At 43.7% G+C, this 19933-nt stretch overlaps 2 protein-coding genes across 2 annotated transcripts in view; both read left to right on the forward strand.

The window, feature by feature from the left end:
- LOC148416386 (uncharacterized) overlaps nucleotides 1-19933 on the forward strand; it is a 67578-nt gene that overhangs the window by 12539 nt on the left and 35106 nt on the right. The window lies entirely within an intron of this gene.
- LOC148416387 (uncharacterized) lies at nucleotides 946-18049 on the forward strand. The gene is made up of 5 exons (XM_088427863.1): nucleotides 946-1087; nucleotides 3306-3342; nucleotides 14934-15390; nucleotides 15496-15636; nucleotides 16029-18049. The coding sequence occupies exons 1-5, from the start codon at nucleotides 946-948 to the stop codon at nucleotides 16188-16190; spliced, it is 939 nt and encodes a 312-aa protein (XP_088283989.1). The 3' UTR covers nucleotides 16191-18049.

A 19933-nucleotide genomic window follows, 5' to 3' on the forward strand; every position in this document is an offset into this window, starting at 1 on the left:
GAAAGAAATATATCGACAGACAGACAAATGTATAGACTTATATGTACAGTATATATTATGAATTTGTTACAAGTCCCAAAGGCCTGGGATATCGTCTAATAATTAGCACCTGAAATTACAGGTAATAGGGAGGAAGATGAAGACACGACGCGGAGTGGTTGTCATATCCTAATTTCCTCTCGACTCGAGTATTGTTGTTATTAATATGATCATCTTTTTCCCCCAAATACATTGTCTTGCAACAGTAATGCTCTTTTGCGTCACCCACGTTGTTAAAAGTAGCGGTTAATCAAGTAATGACATCAGCAACCGCATAACGTCCATTTTCCCCGACGCTTTACATTAACATATGGCGCACAAATGTCACGGATGTCGAAACTGCTCACGTGACAGTTGAAATGACAGCTTTTTTTTTTTCTTTTTCAGTTCTTTGTTGCTGATACAAAGCAACCGACGTTATGCGGTTTCCTGCATTGTCAGAAGTATTAAATTACTGTAATTTTCATTTACGTGCATGCATTTTTAAACCACCACGCGACCAGAAGAGAGCGTGAAGACGACAGGAAACTATTAAGAGCATAAAGCAGTTGCAGCGATGTCGGGCGGGTGTTGAGGCAAAAGAAATAATCATAAAATGAGACATTATCCCACTTCGTGGTTATCCATTTGACAAGAGAATTGTCACTGCAAAGGCAGAGAAGATTGGGTTTTGACAAGTGGAGCTGCATTTGTGGCGATGTCGTTTAGCAAATGACATCCAAATCTTCGTGCGAACTACAGTACTGTACTTGAGTTAGTACAGTTCAGGAAGCGTGGAACATCACATATTTTATTACCGACCCACGCTTTTAATAACACTTGCCGCTCTACTGTTTTACACTTTCATGTCTTTGTTCATTTTGCCCATCATTTTTGGCAACAAATCTAAATAATATATTGTTACAAATGTTTTCGCGTAGCTACAGTGCAAAGACGCTTCGAAAAAAAAGTTTTCAAGACTTTCCAAGAGTCAGCGAAGGCAACATCAAAAGGTCACTATGTGCACGTTCTTCCTGTTCCGGTTCATTGTCCCCGGGCAATGTGAGAGGTAAGTGAAGTACTTATAAGCTGTTGCGATATTAATATTGGGATATGCTCTATCTACACTGCCCTAACTTACTGTAAACAGTAACGTTTATGTTCTATAAGCACTTTGTTGTTATTGTAATGAGTCAATATTAATTGAACTTTGCTATGTTTTTAATGCGATATGCTACGATGCTGAAGCCACGTGTGCTACAGGTGCTAATTTGATGACGCATTTTACTCGTTATGCTCCATTTTTCATCGGTTTGCACTCAGCAAGTAACTTCGCAGTGTGTTGCCTTGTGTGCCAAGTTTCTGCCATGCCTTGGGGAAATTTCTACAAAATGTCATTAACTTTATTTTAGTTTATTTTTATTATCATTTTAACTTATCAAGCCATGACGCCTCGTTTATCTACTGCTGGTTTTAAAAAAAGTGCAATAAATACACGATTGACAAAACATGATGAATAATTGGGATTTAAATAGTGACCAAAATAATTGTGATAATTATTTTGGACATTATCGTGCAGCCTTTTGATGATGAGTGTCTTATTGTGTAAATGTTTTAATTTATCTGGCAACGTTACAAAAACAAAAAGTGCATCAAGATTAAGACCTTCAATGTATTTTTGTGTAGATTGTGTCACGTGTTCATCATTCTAGTGAGCACAGGTGTGTACAATTGGATTGGAATTTCATCCACACAATCTTAAAAAAAATACTTGCCATTGGTATTGATGAACTGAACAGTTAAATGTTGTCTCTGTTACCATCAGACCAAAAAAAAAAACTTTATTTTGACTGAAAAAAATATCTTGTGTAATTTCACAAAGTGGCCCAAAAATGTAGATATGATGATGATATTGATGTGTGTCTTATTGTAAAAATGTATAATTTATATCACTTAGGTTTAAAAAAGGTGTTTGAAGGTGAAGCGCTCCCAATGTATCAATAATGTAGTTCTGCTCTGTATGGTTTGTGTCACATGCTCATAAAGGAATGTACGGAGTGACTGAAGAGGCCATCTGTGTGTCTTGAATTGATTGGCTCTTTTTAAAGTACCTAAACATGTCTGTCGGTACTGATCATCCTTCACATTGTCTGTGATGTAAGTTAAAGATTGCATCAACTGGTCCAAGACAGATACTAAATGCTTTCAATTCCATATGAAACTTAATGCATGTAGTAGTGCTACACGTATTGCACGTGACCGTATCAAGGTGAGGTTTTTTACAATACATTGTGCATTTCTAGTAAAAACACACATCTGTATTTTGAGTAAAATATTATGCAAGTTATATCTTAGTCCTTTGCGTCTGCAGAATTAGCTGTAGGACTTCTGACCTGCTTTATGAAAACAAGATATTGCTCCTACATTAATGTGTGTTAAATATACAGTAGAGATGGGTTGATGACGACTTGTTGATTTGAAAACAGTCAAAGGTAAAACCTCTTAGAAATTTTAGGATTTTGAAGTTTTTACTATCAAATTTTAAAGTTTTTAAGCCTTGCCACCGTCTGATAAAGAAGAAAACAGCAATGTAGTCAACAGTCAATTCTGCCAACCCTCATAAAATAGCCACATTAAGGACATCTTGTGATCAAATTGTCATAGCACTTAGTTTACATTCTATAACATTCACTCTTCCATTTATGTCTGCCTAATTTATCTGACCAAGGGTACTGACAAGTAGGCAGATTGTCAGTGGGTTTTCACCTTTATTTTCAGTGATTGTCTAATTGCATACCAGACTTCATATTTTGGGGAAATTATTTTAGAAAAACATTTAAAAAAGGTGAAAATTAACATTTTTAATTCATTACTGACATGGTTACGAGATGTGTATTGTATCAACGTTAAGGTCTGCTTACAAGCTAAAGTATTTCTGTACTCTCACTGGCGATGTGATTTATGCAATTGCAAATGCACTTGCTAAAGTACCTGGAGGTCTGTAGTTCTTGATAACACATAATTTTTGAGCCCATAGATACAGTTGCCTTTGCATTGGATGGTGATGCCCATTCAAGATTGCATCAGTTGGTGAACGTCAAAGAAAAGCATACAATTACAGAACAATGAAACTAGATGCATGTTTATGTGATACATATATTGTATGTGACCTTATCATAATGAGTATTTTGTGCAAATATATTGCGCAGCCCTAGTAAACAATCTAAATATGTGTTTTGAGTGAAATGTTCCAGAGTTCATGTCTGTGTTGCTTTATGTGTCTACAGAGCCTGCTGTTGAATCCAGTTTTTCTCCCAACTTGAGGTGTGTGCAAATTACTTAACCATGTTCTGAACAGACTGTTGTGGCAACTATGGTGATGTGCCATACAAAGGTCATGCGGTATTCAAAAAAGACATTGTTCATGTTGAATGAGTGTTATGTTTGAATGTACACACTAAGCATTTTTTCAAATGACCACACATACGGTGCAGAAAGCGCGATTATGTTAGTCCACTCTGTTTACCTGTTATTCAACCTCTTGTGTATAAGTGATGTACAATAAGGTTAGTGTTCACACACTTGAAACATCCATTCAATTCTGTAGCTGATTTTGTGTCAGGCATCGACTGATAATAGATTCTGATGGTATGATAACCTTGCGCAAAAATATCACAGTAGCAAATTTACACCTCTATTTATTTCCTTTGAATACCAATCATATTTTATTTTTTACAAAAATTAATTGCATATTCAGTAAATTGAGAAATATGTACCATGTTTAATACAAAAATTAAATGCATAAATATTTTAATATGGCAGTGTTTGCTTTTAGTTCCCCATCAGTGGTAAGCTATTAAGAGGCTCCACCGCACTGTCATTAATGTTCACTGTGAGGCAAGTTAAAAAAAAATTATCCTGTATAATGAAATTTGTTTTCTAGAAAGCTATCAGCTCTAAACCTTAAAATCATACAATAAGCAATTTTGTTTTATTGACTTCATCATAAATTCACTGTTTGGATCACAAATGATCATTTGTCGTTGCCTTATTGAAGTCGTGGAAGGCGTGGTGTCAATGTTTTATATTGTTAGCAATCTTAAATTTCCCAAAAGTGGGCTATATAATCAAAATTCAGCATATATATTAGTTTACACACGTAAACGTGCCATTTTTCCAACATGTTGTTTGTTTTATCATTCTTTTTTTTACCTTGCCAACAAGGTAAAAAAAAACAAAAAAAAAACAACTGCAATTGCCTTTGAATTGTTTTCAAAGGCAGCTAGTTGGGACAACTATGCAAGAAGCCTATCATAAACTGCCCTGTTCCAAGAAAGAAAAGAAAAAAAAGACACTAATTACTGGTTATAAACAGCATTAGTCATTATTGAAACCTTAAGTTTCTTCCACTCCATCTACTCCATAATATGCTCAGAATGTACAGTAAGTCTATTCATTTATTAGTGATTCATTAGTAGTGCCCCTATTGCTCTGTTACTGCATTTTTTTATTTTGTTTTATTGTCTACTTAATTCTTTGCTTGATTATGGAATGTAGTCTGGTCGGGGAAGTGTACAGAATAAGAATTTCAGTGTGGTATTACTTAACCTTTTCACACTGCAGTTAACTGTCAACATGGTTTTTGGCCCATGCCTAGTACGAGCACTACTATTGAAGGAAATTCATATTTTTCAAATTCAATTTATCAATAAAATAGTATGTACATGGAACTGTATTATTCTAATAAAGATTGAGACGATGCAATGTCAGTATATGGTCCTGGCCCAGGGGAAGTGGGGACAAGTCGGCACCTCCAAAAGGAACAGATGGCATCCCCCGACCACACCAGGAACAAAAGGCTAGGTGTGGCCTTCAAGAGAAGATATCAGTCAGGGTTTTATGGTGCTCAGACTTCCTCCCGCTTCAAAGAATGGCCGGCAGAACAAAGACTTTTGAAGACACCATCCCCACGCAAACAGACCCCCACGCACGCACGCACGCACACACGCACACACACACCGACAGACACGCACGCACGTGCACGCACACACACACACCGACAGGCACGCACGTGCACGCACACACACACACACCGACAGGCACGCACGCACGTGCACGCACACACACACACACACCGACGGGCACGCACGCACGGGCACGCACATACACACACACTTGCAATCCACAGTGGGACTAGATGACCCGGAAGGGTATAAGAACTGAATGTTGAATGTGAAACGTTGCCATTTTTCTGCTCGGACCCGCGGCAGGACTGGCCCGAGGCCTCGTGTACTTTCCCACTCTGTCTGGATTAAATCGATTGTTTCACTATGTTGTGGTATGGGCGATCTTTCAACAAAAACGAACACGCTAGGAACTAGTTTAAGGCAGGAAGCTTTTTCTAGATTCCTTCAGTTGGTGACCCCGACGTGATTCTTGGAAGATCAGGTTGAAAGGACAGAGGAGTGGGCGGAGATTTTGCCGGACTTTGGTCTCCCTGGTGCACCAAAAAGAAAGGTAAGCAGAAACCTGTTGTATATCCGAATTCTGCTGGATTGAGTATTCTAAATTTTGGGAGACTGAAGATATGGCGATGTCTCTGTAAGTACGATTTTTGCTTTTGTGTTTATTTTAAGCGTTAATTCGACCGTGGTAGTCAGAGTCCACGGAGCGGTATTGAGTTGAGCAAAGAGGCTCGTGTCCCGTCGTAGCTGACGCAGCCCCGGACGCGGGGGGGCATTGTAACGTTTCCGTATACGTTGGGGATTTGGGACCCTCAAAAACGGCTAGGGACTTTACTGTGTGTACAGTAATTTTGTTTTTGTGTTAATTTTAAGCATCAATCCGACCGTGGCAGTCAGAGCCCACGGATCGGCGGGAAATTGATCGCGAGTTTTGTTTTTGTGTTAATTTTAAGCATCAATCCGACCGTGGCAGTCAGAGCCCACGGATCGGCGGGAAATTGATCGCGAGTTTTGTTTTTGTGTTAATTTTAAGCATCAATCCGACCGTGGCAGTCAGAGCCCACGGATCGGGGGGAAATTGATCGCGAGTTTTGTTTTTGTGTTAATTTTAAGCATCAATCCGACCGTGGCAGTCAGAGCCCACGGATCGGCGGGAAATTGATCGCGAGTTTTGTTTTTGTGTTAATTTTAAGCATCAATCCGACCGTGGCAGTCAGAGCCCACGGATCGGCGGGAAATTGATCGCGAGTTTTGTTTTTGTGTTAATTTTAAGCATCAATCCGACCGTGGCAGTCAGAGCCCACGGATCGGCGGGAAATTGATCGCGAGTTTTGTTTTTGTGTTAATTTTAAGCATCAATCCGACCGTGGCAGTCAGAGCCCACGGATCGGCGGGAAATTGATCGCGAGTTTTGTTTTTGTGTTAATTTTAAGCATCAATCCGACCGTGGCAGTCAGAGCCCACGGATCGGGGGGAAATTGATCGCGAGTTTTGTTTTTGTGTTAATTTTAAGCATCAATCCGACCGTGGCAGTCAGAGCCCACGGATCGGCGGGAAATTGATCGCGAGTTTTGTTTTTGTGTTAATTTTAAGCATCAATCCGACCGTGGCAGTCAGAGCCCACGGATCGGCGGGAAATTGATCGCGAGTTTTGTTTTTGTGTTAATTTTAAGCATCAATCCGACCGTGGCAGTCAGAGCCCACGGATCGGCGGGAAATTGATCGCGAGTTTTGTTTTTGTGTTAATTTTAAGCATCAATCCGACCGTGGCAGTCAGAGCCCACGGATCGGCGGGAAATTGATCGCGAGTTTTGTTTTTGTGTTAATTTTAAGCATCAATCCGACCGTGGCAGTCAGAGCCCACGGATCGGGGGGAAATTGAGCACGAGTTTTGTTTTTGTGTTAATTTTAAGCATCAATCCGACCGTGGTAGTCAGAGCCCACGGATCGGTGGGGAAATTGAGCAAGTGAATTTTTGCTTTTGTGTTCATTTTAAGCGATAATTTAACCGGGTTAGAGGACGCGGATTAGTGTTGAGTTTAGTGGCAAAAGCGCCATTGACGACAATTTCGGGAGATGAGTACGCCGCCAGTGAGTTCGGAGGAGGAATGGGCTGTAGAATGCCGTGAATTTGGTTGTAATAGGCATGGTATACGGTGGCATAAAACCCTGGATGAATTGTGGAAGGAACTAGAAAGTCAGTTGTTGGCGGGCGTGGAAAAGAAGAGGCATAAAATAAAACAAGTTGAGTGGACAAAAGTGTGGGGGAAATGGAAGGAAGACAATAAAATTAATAGAGATAAATGTACATTTGCTCATGTGGCTAAAGATTTTCAGATGAAAGAAAGGGAAGTAATTGCATTGGGTAAAGATTTGAGGGAGAAGATAGAGGGAAGTGGATGGTTGCAGAAGAGAAGTCTGACTAAGGAAGTATAGGAGTATGATAGGCTGCGGCGACATTTGCATGAAATGTGTTTGATGATGACTGCTGTGGCTGCTGGTCAGGAGGAAAAGAGGGTCACTTTGACCCACTATTGGGGGTTGCAAAACAGGGCAGGACCGCTGCACCCCCCGAGCACACTGAGCCATTCCAAACTGCATCTAATGGTCAAAGAGTAGCTTTGCTAGCCTCAGTTTACGAACTGGGTAAGGAAGGAATTTTTGTAGGGACTGCCAATACTGAAAGGACTGACGGACTAAAACTTGTTGTAGAGGACATCGGGGGGGGAAATCGACAGGAAATTGTGGTGACTGACCAGACGACCCCCCAACCCAAAGACATACAACTGGACAGAGCAGTTAGACAGGCGAACTGTGGACAATGTGCATCCCAAGGTCCAGAGTGGTTGTCCTTAGAGGACAAATTAAGAGCCAGCACGGCAAAAGATCACACGCAGCAGCAGGAGGGTGTAGACACAGACATTGAGACAGGGGAGGGGGGGAACCCATTGTTTGATTTCACACTACCCCCTCCAACTGACTTCTCACACCCTGCCACATACATGCGACGCGCGCACTCAACAGAGGATGACTGGAGAAGACAAGAAACAAATGACAACAACTGTTTGACCCCTAATTATAAAAAGAGTCAGATCAGACCACAATCTGGATTTCAAACTAGACCATCTGATAGATATACCCGACGAATGAGAAATTACCCCATGATACCAGCCCCTCGTGGGTTAGTTTGTCAAGAAATAACGTTGGGAAATTTAGATTTTTTGCAGAAGAGGCTCCCCGCATTAATGGGCGGTGCCAAGCCCTGGATCCAAGCTTTCAAGAGGCACACTGATGGTATGAATTTGGCTTGCGGCGACATGGTAAGATTAATCCAGGCATGTTGTTCCTCAATTCACCAATCTGACGAAGTCCTGAGGCGTTCTGGCCTTGATATGGTTGAACCCGATTGGTTGTTTGCTCCTTTCACCATGCGACTGTTTGCTGTGCTCCAGGATCTCTTTCCTCCTTCCGCGTCAGCCGCAGCAAAACTTCCAGACTTGAAACCCACCGTGGATCCCGCTGCACACCTCAATGCCTGCCAGGCCGCGTTGACAGATAAGACCAGTTCACATCCATCTTGCGACATGCCGCCTTGCGTGATTTGTAGACACGTACATCTAGACACACTTTCCATGGAGGTCAGGGAGAAGCTTTCTGAAGACCCTGATCTGCTGGACGGTAATGACGGTTATTTTAATCAACATGTGACTCACCACATAAAATTATATTTTCACAGGCAAAACAAATCAGATGAGGGAGTGAAAGGAATGCAGGAACGGCTTCTGAGACTTCAATTAGCACAAGCGCGGAAAAAAGCAAAGGACACAAAGTCCAAAAAGGGGGTGGCAGATCAACGGATGTGGATGGTTGAGGGACGGCCGGCGAGAGGCAGAGGGGCGTGTCGTGGAAGGGGGAACACCAACGGAGGTCAAGGCGGCTCTCGCCAAGCTCCAAATCAAGGCTGCTTCAGGTGTGACGGTATGGACCATTGGTGGAGACAATGCACGTTTCCTTGGCCAGAACAAAGCCAGCACCAGGGCCCTCCTCCCCCGAGGGGAGACAGAGGACGACAACCTCCATGAAGCAAGGACTTGGGCAGCGTGGCCCTGCACCCTGGCGACAACAACAACTAAGCAAGCCACACTAGCAGGCGGTCATCAGCCACCTCTCTGCGGATGACGACAACTGGGCCAAAGATGGGTTTTGTTGGTCTTCCCACAACTCTACCTGTCTCCACATCACAAAATGACTTCTTTTGCTGGACAAACTCTGTGGAACAAAGACACAAGCAGCCGTCAACATGAACTAAAGGAGGGAGGGAGTGTCCACTTGACGTTCCTGCGGTGAAAACCCTGAATCGACTTGTTCTCCTCCTGCCTCAGCCGACCCTCTCCATCTCACATTGTTGTATGCCTGCAACAATGATTTAATTATAACGAAGCATTTCAAACAATCAAAGGCGATGAGTGGAAATTGACTAGTTACCAAATTTTTGTGGAGAGACGAGGCATTGCGACGTACACATCACTGACAGATAAGCGATCTCCATGGTTCATGATAGGTGAGTCATTCACACCACACATAACTGGCTGTAGGAGCAGGCTGGGAGGCACGTGAACTGGGACCCATGGTGTGGTAATGCCAATTGGCCAGTGATTGAACACAAAGTGAAATTTCCTTGGTAATGTATTCCCAGAGCAATGAATGTTTTTGTATCCAGGTTGACGCTGTGGGGTTCAAAGTGTCACAGAACAGGTTACAGTGATGCTGACGACAAGTGCTATTTTTGACATGACTGCGTTGAGATAACGACCCGAGACTTAAAAGCCGGACAAGACTTTCGTGGTGTCCTCTCCGAGGGGATAGGGTCTCCTTCACCAACGGCTGTTGCTGGAGGAAAACTTTAGGACCTGCTTGTCAACGCCGCAGGTGTGGAGGCCCCTGACCCGGAGGAACCGACCTCAGACCTCCAGACCGTTTCGACGATCGGCGACTTCTGGCGGTGGAATTAAAGGCCGTGTGGGTAGCCCTTGAATTGGCAGAACGGTAAAAGGTGACAATTTTTTCTGATTTGACTGGTGTTGTTGGTTGCCTGTAAATGGACCTTTCCGCCTGGCAGAGTCAAGTGTTTGTTACAGCTACCAGGGATTTAGTGGCTCACATGGACTTGGTTGGACAATATGAAGGACAGACCAGCAGAGATGGCAGCCAGCGGCACGGGGAAAAACCTAATCTACCAACGCAGAGACTAAAGCAGCTGTGAGTCACCACTCTGAGGTGTCGGGACTTGGCGTTTAAAGAGGTAAAAGTGAGTTGAGCGTGAAGTGGTTACGTATGGAGAACAAATAAGACTTTGGTTCAGCCCGCCGAGAGGGCCAAGACGTGTGGTGCTGCCACTTGGCGACTGCATGGTTGTGTCTTGGACGACACCCATGGAGAGACCCACGAGAATAATGTGTCCATATTGTCTAGACTCCGTCACTGGTGGCACCCTGATCTGCTCGCTAAAAGCTTTAGTTTAAGAATTAGATATAATTTGTCATGAAGGAAAAGAATTGTTGTATAAATGAATGGAGTGTATGAAATGTTAGAGTGAAAGAATTGTTGTATGAATGAATGGAGTGTATGGAATGTTAGTGTGGAAAGAATTGTAGTATGAATGAAAAGGGGTGTATGAAATGGTAGAGTATGGGCCCCACGACTAAAACGAAATTACATCACACAGAAACCGGCCGGTGCCCAATATTGTAGTGGACTATACTGACGTGTTGGTCTAAGTCCAGGGCAAAAGGACCCCAAAGACCTAACCCTGTGCTGAATAGGAGGCGCTGTCTTTGATCAAAGCTCTTATCAATCGGCTCACCGGTTCCCGCGGATCGGTAGATCTAACAGCGGTTCACATTTCAATACAACCTCATTGGCTACGGTTGAGGAAATGATGGGCCCCAAACTTAAATTTGGGCCAATGTGGCATTCACAATCACAGGCCCATGTGGAGCGCATGAATACAACTCAAACAACGCCTCACATATAGGTGCGCTCAGACAGGGCTGAATTGGCTCCAAGCCCTGTCGTTGGCGTTGTTTTCCATCAGACAATCTGTAAATCGCCAGAAAGGGTTCACACATTTTGGACTCCTGACTGGCCGTCTGGTGCCGGGTCCATCCTTGGGTTTGCTCCCCCCAGACCTGGATCCCTAAAGGGTATAGGCCCTACTAGGAGCAACTGCCGTCACTGGTCTCTTCTCTTTGCATTGTGCATCTGCCGGTGTGAGAGGGGGGCACATTCGCCGGACCTTCCATTGGTTGGGTCCATTCAAAATTAGTGCATGAACCTCTTACGACCCAGGTGTCAAAGTCAAGGCCCGGGGGCCAGATCCGGCCCGCCACCTCACTTTTTGTGGCCATTGAAATGCTGATTTGACTTCAAGTTTCTAACTAAAATACCAAAATTGCGAGCTGTCTTTAACTTTTGAAAATTGGGGGGGGTGGAAGAACAAACATTTTCTTGTTCTCCAAATTTCTTTGGAACAGTTTTTGCCGGCTTCTGATATCAAATCTTGGTGAAGGTGTGATCAACACACTTAAAATGTATTTGAATTCACAGTCATTCCGGCCCTCTGACAGAAACTATCACTACAATGCGGCCCAACATACAAATTTGTTTGACACCACTGTCTTACGGGGTTCAGCTGGGCTCATTGGGGGACAGGTGGTACCACGTGTCAAAGACATGTCCTGCCCCTTTGAGAATTATTTTTTGTGGGTTATTTTTGTTTTTTGCTGTTTTGTTTTTAGATGTTCTTCTCTCATTTTCCTTTTCCATTCACTCTTTATTCTTGAAAACTGCTTTCTGGGGTTGTTTATGTATTTTTTGAGGGTGTTCAATTGTTTGTCTAACAATTTAACAAAAGGGGGTACGCTGTCCAGGGATATTATGGAGTAGTATTTCTGCAATTGAATTAAGTTTATGTAATGTTTTCGGTGCTTCTATCCATTTTGTGCTTGGTGCTTCAACATGAGTGTTTCACAGCCTTCCTAAAGACACTGGTGGTCCTGGCTCCCCCGGAGCCGACGTGCGATTGCTGCCTTTGATGTAGGAGGTAACGCCTGGGGTGCAGCGGACGACCCCACCAATTTAGATGCAATCGGCATCCCCCGCAAGTCCCAACAGTGCTTGCGGCTAGATAACAGCAGGGGTTGAAAGTATATTGGTTTGGGACCACACCCAATGGAATGCAATTGATCAATCTTCAGCATAACCAAATTTAGCCTCTTGTGTAACCAATGTCTGTTAATTTGTAGACTATGTCCAGAGTGGACAACGACCTCTTCCATTCTGTCATGTCATTGTTTTGGGGCGCATGGAAGGGCTTTGTTGTCACTTTGGGAACCACAGTTTTGATAGTTTTGGGTGAGCTATTGCAGGGTGGTTTTTGTATTGTCTCTTGCTTCAGTCGTTTGTCCCCAGGATCATGCACGTGGCTTTCGGGGACAAGGACCCAATTGGGCAACTACATCTTGTGTCGCTGGATCCTGACCCAATTCAGGTGGAGGCAGCTGGCTGTCCTCCTGGCTATGGCACTGTTGCCATGTGTATATATCCTTTTGGTGTGTGACCTCTAATAATAATTAGAGGTCAATTGGGGGATTGAAGGAAATTCATATTTTTCAAATTCAATTTATCAATAAAATAGTATGTACATGGAACTGTATTATTCTAATAAAGATTGAGACGATGCAATGTCAGTATATGGTCCTGGCCCAGGGGAAGTGGGGACAAGTCGGCACCTCCAAAAGGAACAGATGGCATCCCCCGACCACACCAGGAACAAAAGGCTAGGTGTGGCCTTCAAGAGAAGATATCAGTCAGGGTTTTATGGTGCTCAGACTTCCTCCCGCTTCAAAGAATGGCCGGCAGAACAAAGACTTTTGAAGACACCATCCCCACGCAAACAGACCCCCACGCACGCACGCACGCACACACGCACACACACACCGACAGACACGCACGCACGTGCACGCACACACACACACCGACAGGCACGCACGTGCACGCACACACACACACACCGACAGGCACGCACGCACGTGCACGCACACACACACACACACCGACGGGCACGCACGCACGGGCACGCACATACACACACACTTGCAATCCACAGTGGGACTAGATGACCCGGAAGGGTATAAGAACTGAATGTTGAATGTGAAACGTTGCCATTTTTCTGCTCGGACCCGCGGCAGGACTGGCCCGAGGCCTCGTGTACTTTCCCACTCTGTCTGGATTAAATCGATTGTTTCACTATGTTGTGGTATGGGCGATCTTTCAACAAAAACGAACACGCTAGGAACTAGTTTAAGGCAGGAAGCTTTTTCTAGATTCCTTCACTATTTAGCAGCTACATCACCGTGTGGTATGGTGCCTGCACCGTGTCCTGTCGTCACACTCCTTGTGCAAGCAGCTGACAGGATAATCATATACATAATCATAACCTTTCCTACTCTACTGGACATCTACAACACGCGTCTCACCCGCAAAGCTGTTAGGATCGCGGGGGGTCCCTCCCCTTCCTGCCTGACCCACAGCCTCTTCAGCCTGCTGCCAATTGGGAAGAAAACTGCATGGCCCCTGAGCCCAGACCAGCAGGATCAAAAACAGTTTTCTCCAGAGACTCAACTCCCTGCCTGTGACTGCAACACTTGATTATTCTACGTATTCCTATTGACCTTTCCTTTTCTTCATTGTTCATTATGCTATAATACTTTGTATGGGGCTTGAAAGGAAATATTTTTTTTTCTGCACTGTATTGTGTTCATATGGCAGGTTTCAGAAAGTGAAATATAATAATTGCACAAAAAACATGCTTTTAATTCACGAGTTTATGTAGGGTGTTTACCTGACAAACTTCCTGCTTTTTATTCATCTAAAATGGGGGTGGGCAAACTTTTTGACTTGACGGTCACTGCAGCGACTAATCCAGTGACCAAGTTTAGCCGTTCAGGTGGGTGCGGGAAGGGAGATTTTTTACGTGCAGCAATGAAATGGTGAGTAAATGATGTGCTCGAATCCAGATCTTATCCTTGTGATGTTTCCAGTTATTAGTCATGCATAACATTGAGCGCTTGAATTGTTTGGTGGCGTGGCGTGGCGTTTTCCTTGCGTGTTTTGCGTTGTAGCGGTGTGGTAAAAACCGTATGACCTCCGTGCTGCCAACACACCTGTCCTTAAATAAGTTCCCAATTATCTCCTCAACCCTACCCCGCGCACCTATACCGCAGACACAGTGACCACTTATGCAACAACAATTATATAAAGAAACAATGGCTCCTCCAGTCACAAAGGGTTCTAAAATTTGACAAAACGGCCGCTCTAATTTCGGAACATTAAACACTTCATTATTGATTCTATAAATTGTTTGATTTTGTAAATGTAATAGTTTAACACACTGCTGAATTTGTTATCTAAACATAATAGTAATATAAATAAAAATTTAAATGAAAAGAAATAGACAAATAGTAAAAAAAAATCCTAGGAATAATATAGGAAAAATGAAAGATGAAAATGTGATATTTCATTAGATAATTAAAGAGAAAAATTCCAAGCAGTCAAGTCCCGTGCATTTAACTATTAAAATCACTTAACAACTGAAAATTGAATTAACAAAATTAAGTTGTTGTCCCCCCCTCAATTCTGATAGTTACTATTTTAATGTACTAATAGTTCTGCTATCCTTCAGGATATTATTCTCCTGATAATTTCTTCACGTTCCCTAGGACAGATTAAAAAGTCTAGCATATGGCCTCGCCTGATCTAGAATGATGCTACATTTGAATGTAAAAGGTTTTATGGGTTTCAATATTCTGGCACTTTTGTCTTGTACATGAAATGCATTATGTTTATGAACTTGCCTGTCGGATTATTTAAAGGTGTTTTTTTTTCTTTCAGAAGACCTTCTTTACCTGACCCCAAACACCCCTCTTTGTTGCTGCTCTACCTTTTTGTCTCTTCCTTTTTTCTATCTCACCCCATCAGATTAAAAGCATTGCCGAAGAAGAGCAAAAAATCTCAAGCGGTAAAGTCTTGCTGGCAGCGACGTTGTGGCTCCCAAGCAACTCTTGCACGCTCTGATTTTTGTTCTACCGAAGCACCCATATCAGAGATCAATACATGCCTGAATGAGGCAATATCAGAGATTAATACATGCTTGGGTCAGTCGCCCATATCAGAGATCAATACATGCCTAAGTGAGGCACCTATATCAGAGATTGATGCATGCCTGAATGAGGCATCCTTTTCAGAGATTGATGCATGCCTGAATGAGGCATCCTTTTCAGAGACTGGTAACCGTGCCAGTGAAGCACACGTTGAAAGTGGTGATGGATTGGCACCTGTCCGACCCAAGGTAACATATGTGTTGGCCTCTCACAGCCAAGCCCATCGCAGATATGGCAAATGGAGAAACAACCAGTGTGTGGCTAACTCTGTTATATTTCTGGCATTCCTGCAGGAGTTAGATCACCTGACCAGCTCACATCTTGATCTTGTTCTTAAACGGGGCCATGAACTGTATGTAAATGTTATGACTAAGTTGCAAGCAGAAGGTCGCTTTTGTCATGATTTCTTGACTACCGATGAACTTCCAGAAATTGTAAGTGGGTTTTCAAAACAGCACATGTTAATAAAGAGTCTTTCATTGTGTGGCATGTTGACCTTATTTTGTGGTGATGTGTATTATCTGAATCTTCGTGATAGACTTCAGTGCTTGACTGCAGAGGTAAACTTTGCTCTTTTGATTATGCAATCACTGTGCATAGCTGTCTTTCGAGACCGTAAAGGCAGGTTTGGGATTTTTGATCCGCATAGCAGAGGATGTGATGGCCTCCCTGTTCAAGATGGCAAAGCTGTTATGATGCTTTTTACATGCTTGAATGATCTGATAGACACATTAAGTCTTTCACACATTGATTAAGTCTTTCACAATATCGAACGCCAATTGTGATTCTTGTTACAAGATGATACCCGTTATTTTTGCATCTGTAGATGTCACTGCTGATGATCATGAGATGGTACCTTGTGCAGAGCGTCCTCCACCGATGGCGCAATAGGAATGTGTCAACACGAGCCGAGCGGTTGCTGAGACCATTACAAGTTCTCGTACGAAAGAGCCAGCGCCTAATGCTGCAAAACAATGCACTGATCTGACGAACGACAACAATAAGGTGCTTTGCCCAACATCAGGTAAAGTGCTGCAAGATTTGTCAAAAATGAGTAGAGCAAGAAAAAGAAAATTCCAAAGACGCATAAAGGCACAGGAAAAGATGAATGTTAACTCTGGAAACATACTACAGCGGAAAACTAAGAACATGAAACAAAAAGAAAAGTACAGTCAAAATGCAAAATTAAGACAACGTAAAAAGTGTTATCACAACTCGCTATCGACAAGACCTAAGTTATAGTTTAAAACAAAAGTACTACATCAGACAGCGTTACATGATCAACCAGCTCTATAGGAGGAAATCCCTTTCCCTCATTTCACATCGTTATAGGACAGATAATTGCTTCAGGATACGACAGCGCTCCTACATTACACAACAATATTGTACTGATCTTGCATTTAAAGATAGACTAACGTTGCTACATTAAACAACGATATAGTAATCTTGCATTTAAAGATAGACAACGTTGCTACATTAAACAACGATATCGTACTGATCTTGCATTTAAAGTAGACAACATTGCTACACTAAACAACGATATCGTAATGATCTTGCATTTAAAGATAGACAACGTTGCTACATTAAGCAACGATATCGTACTGATCTTGCATTTAAAGATAGACAACGTTGTTACACTAAACAACGATATCGTAACGATCTTGCATTTAAAGATAGACAACGTTGCTACATTAAACAATGATACAGTAATGATCTTGTTGTGGCGGACACTAGGACCATGTCTCTCACCCAGTAGGCATGATGCTATGATCCTTTGATGCTTTGAACCTGTTGGCTTTGTCTTTGCTGTTTTGGACTTTGTTGTATCAGTTTTGTGATGGCATGCGAAGAGCAAAGATCTCCACTAGCACAGCAACGTGTGGTTTCTTCGCCTCGCCACATTGGTGACCCCGGATAGGTCATCTTGCCATATTATTATCCCAGACGTTAGAAAGTTTCGTCAGGCTGTTGGAGATGTAGTTTCGCCACATGGGTGACCCCGGACGTCAGAATGTTTCAGCGAGGAATCACCGTAGACGTCCCACTTCGTGGCATCCCTCCACCAGCCTACTATACGTCAGGTAATGCAGCAAGCTGGTACCACGTCAGCCAGCCAGCACCCCAACAAGGGTCCTCTCACCCCTTGGCGCACCAGGGATCGAGCCAGCCAGCAACAGGCTGGTACGGGCGCTGGTGAGAACGGCTGTGCAGTCCAATTTCGGAGTCCCTGGCCGTCGACCGGGATCTTCCAGCTGGGCGGCCTCATCTACTTCCGATGTCCGTCCGGCCTCAGCAGTAGGCCTCCAGCCACCATCATTCAGCCGCCCCCTCCGATTCACCATGCCCGCAGGTATGGTCCGAGTATACATCGGAGCGGGTCAGCTGGTGTTGGTGCCGCAGCAGGTTCATGCCCAGGCACAGACTGGGACGCGGCCGGCCGTCACTCGGAAGCCACTGTGCCTGCCAGCATGCAGGTCAGCACTGCCACTCCGGCTCCTGCGGAACTTCAGAACATCCCTTTGCCAACGCTACCTCATGGTTTTCACGCTGAACGTCTCACCCTTACCCCTGTCGCACCTGGGGCCCTGGTGTCACATACACCGCCCAGGACCGGACTGAGACTCAGGGTGCCAGACTGGTGAATACCCTGTGGGGTTTTCCGTTATGCCTTTCTGGGTGTTCGGGGGGGGAGTTGTGTGGCGGACACTAGGACCATGTCTCTCACCCAGTTGGCATGATGCTATGATCCTTTGATGCTTTGAACCCGTTGGCTTTTTTTTGCTGTTTTGGACTTTGTTGTATCAGTTTTGTGATGGCATGCGAAGAGTAAAGATCTCCACTAGCACAGCAACGTGTGGTTTCTTCGCCTCGCCACATTGTGTTTAAAAACAGGCAGTGCTCCTATGTCACAAACCGATACCAAAATGACTGAATTCAGAGCCAAACACAAGGAAATCATGAGACTTGACAACGAAAACTAAGTGTGATTTATTAAGAACTAATGCGTTGCGTTGCACAATTAAGATTTTGAAAAAATACAAAGTCATAAACCAACTATTTAAAGAGAGAATCAGTTGTGAAATCACTAAAGCTATTGAGCTCTTCAAAAGACAAATTAAATTTGGACCCACATTTGTCTGCTCTGTGTGTCACAGAGCATTATTTCCTAACCAAGTGCACCCTTGTAAGCGCAGTACTTATAAGAAAAATAAACATACTGTTGAAAGTTGCCTCACAGGAAAGTATGTTCATCTTTGTAATCATGAATGTGAACCATCATGCAAAGTACCAGAGGAAAGAAAACGAGTGGATTTGTCACACTTGCTTTGAGCATCTTAAAAATGGCAAAATGCCAGCTCTAGCGGTTGCTAATAACCTCCAACTCGCAGATATTCCAAATGAGCTTTGTGGTTTAAACATATTAGAGAGGCATCTCATATGAAAATATGTGGTATTCGCCAAAATTATTCCTCTTCCGAAAGGTCAGCAACGAGCCATTCGTGGAAATGTTGTGTGTGTTCCTTCAGAAGTACAAGAGACAGTCAACGTGTTGCCTGGACCCAGGAGAGAATCACAAGTTTTGCGAGTGAAACTGAAGCGACGGCTTTGCTACAAGGGTCATCAGGTATTTCAAACTGTCACTTGGCCTAACCTAATGCGTGCTCTGATTAAACTGAAGCAGGTGCATCTACAGTACAGCGACATAATAATTTGTGACGACCCTGACCTTTGTGACCCAACGCTCACCGTTGCTCCCGCAGAAAGAACTAACCCGGTAAGCTTTTTGAAGACACCCAAACTTGAGCCCATGGCTTTTCCAGTCCAGTTTCGAACTGGGGAAAACACTCTTGATGAAGAGAGGGAGATTAAACTCACACCAAGCAAGTATTTCAAAACGCGACTGTCTTGTGTGGATGAAAGTTTTGCCAGAGACACTAACTACTTGTTCTTTGCTCAGTTTGCGACTGAAATCCACCAGGCCACATCAAGCATAAGAATACAGTTACGCAAAGGTAAACCTTTTACCAGAGACGGTTGAAGAATAAACAATGCTATGTTGCAGGATAAAAGGGAAGTTGAAAAACTGATACACAGCAAAGACGCTGTCCGTTTCATGGCGCCATTAAGGGGTGCGCCAGCCTATTGGGAGAAATGCCTCAAGGACATTTTTGCCATGATTCGGCAACTGGGCACACCCACGTTCTTCTGCACATTCTCCGCTGCTGAAATGCGTTGGGAAGAAGTCATCACCGCCATCAAAGCGCAACAAGGTGAACAGGTGATTTTCGCTGACCTTGACTGGGCCACAAAGTGTGAAATTCTCCGCAGCAATCCGGTGACAACGATGCGCATGTTTGATAAACGTGTGGAAGCTCTGTTCAGAGACCTGCTCCTGTCTCCGGCACAACCCATTGGAAAAGTGGTCGACTACTTTTACAGATTGGTGTTTCAGCACAGAGGAAGTCAGCACATCCATTGCCTCATTTGGGTTGAAGGCGCCCCCGTCTTTGAGGAGGCCTCAGATCAAGAAATTTGCGATTTTGTGTCGCGCTACATTTCCGCTGAACTGCCCGATCCGGAAACGGAACCCGAACTGCATCAAAAAGTCACAGAGGTTCAGATGCACAGTAAGTCTCATTCAAAGACGTGTGTCAAAGCACCTGGTGCGCAATGCTGTTTTGGTTTCCCCAAGCAGCCGTGCGAGAGAACCATGATCATGAGACGTGAAGA

The sequence above is a fragment of the Hippichthys cyanospilos genome, chromosome 11 (assembly GCF_059441005.1).
Source record: "Hippichthys cyanospilos isolate Australia breed blue-spotted pipefish chromosome 11, RoL_Hcya_1.0, whole genome shotgun sequence".
Lineage (NCBI taxonomy): Eukaryota > Metazoa > Chordata > Actinopteri > Syngnathiformes > Syngnathidae > Hippichthys > Hippichthys cyanospilos.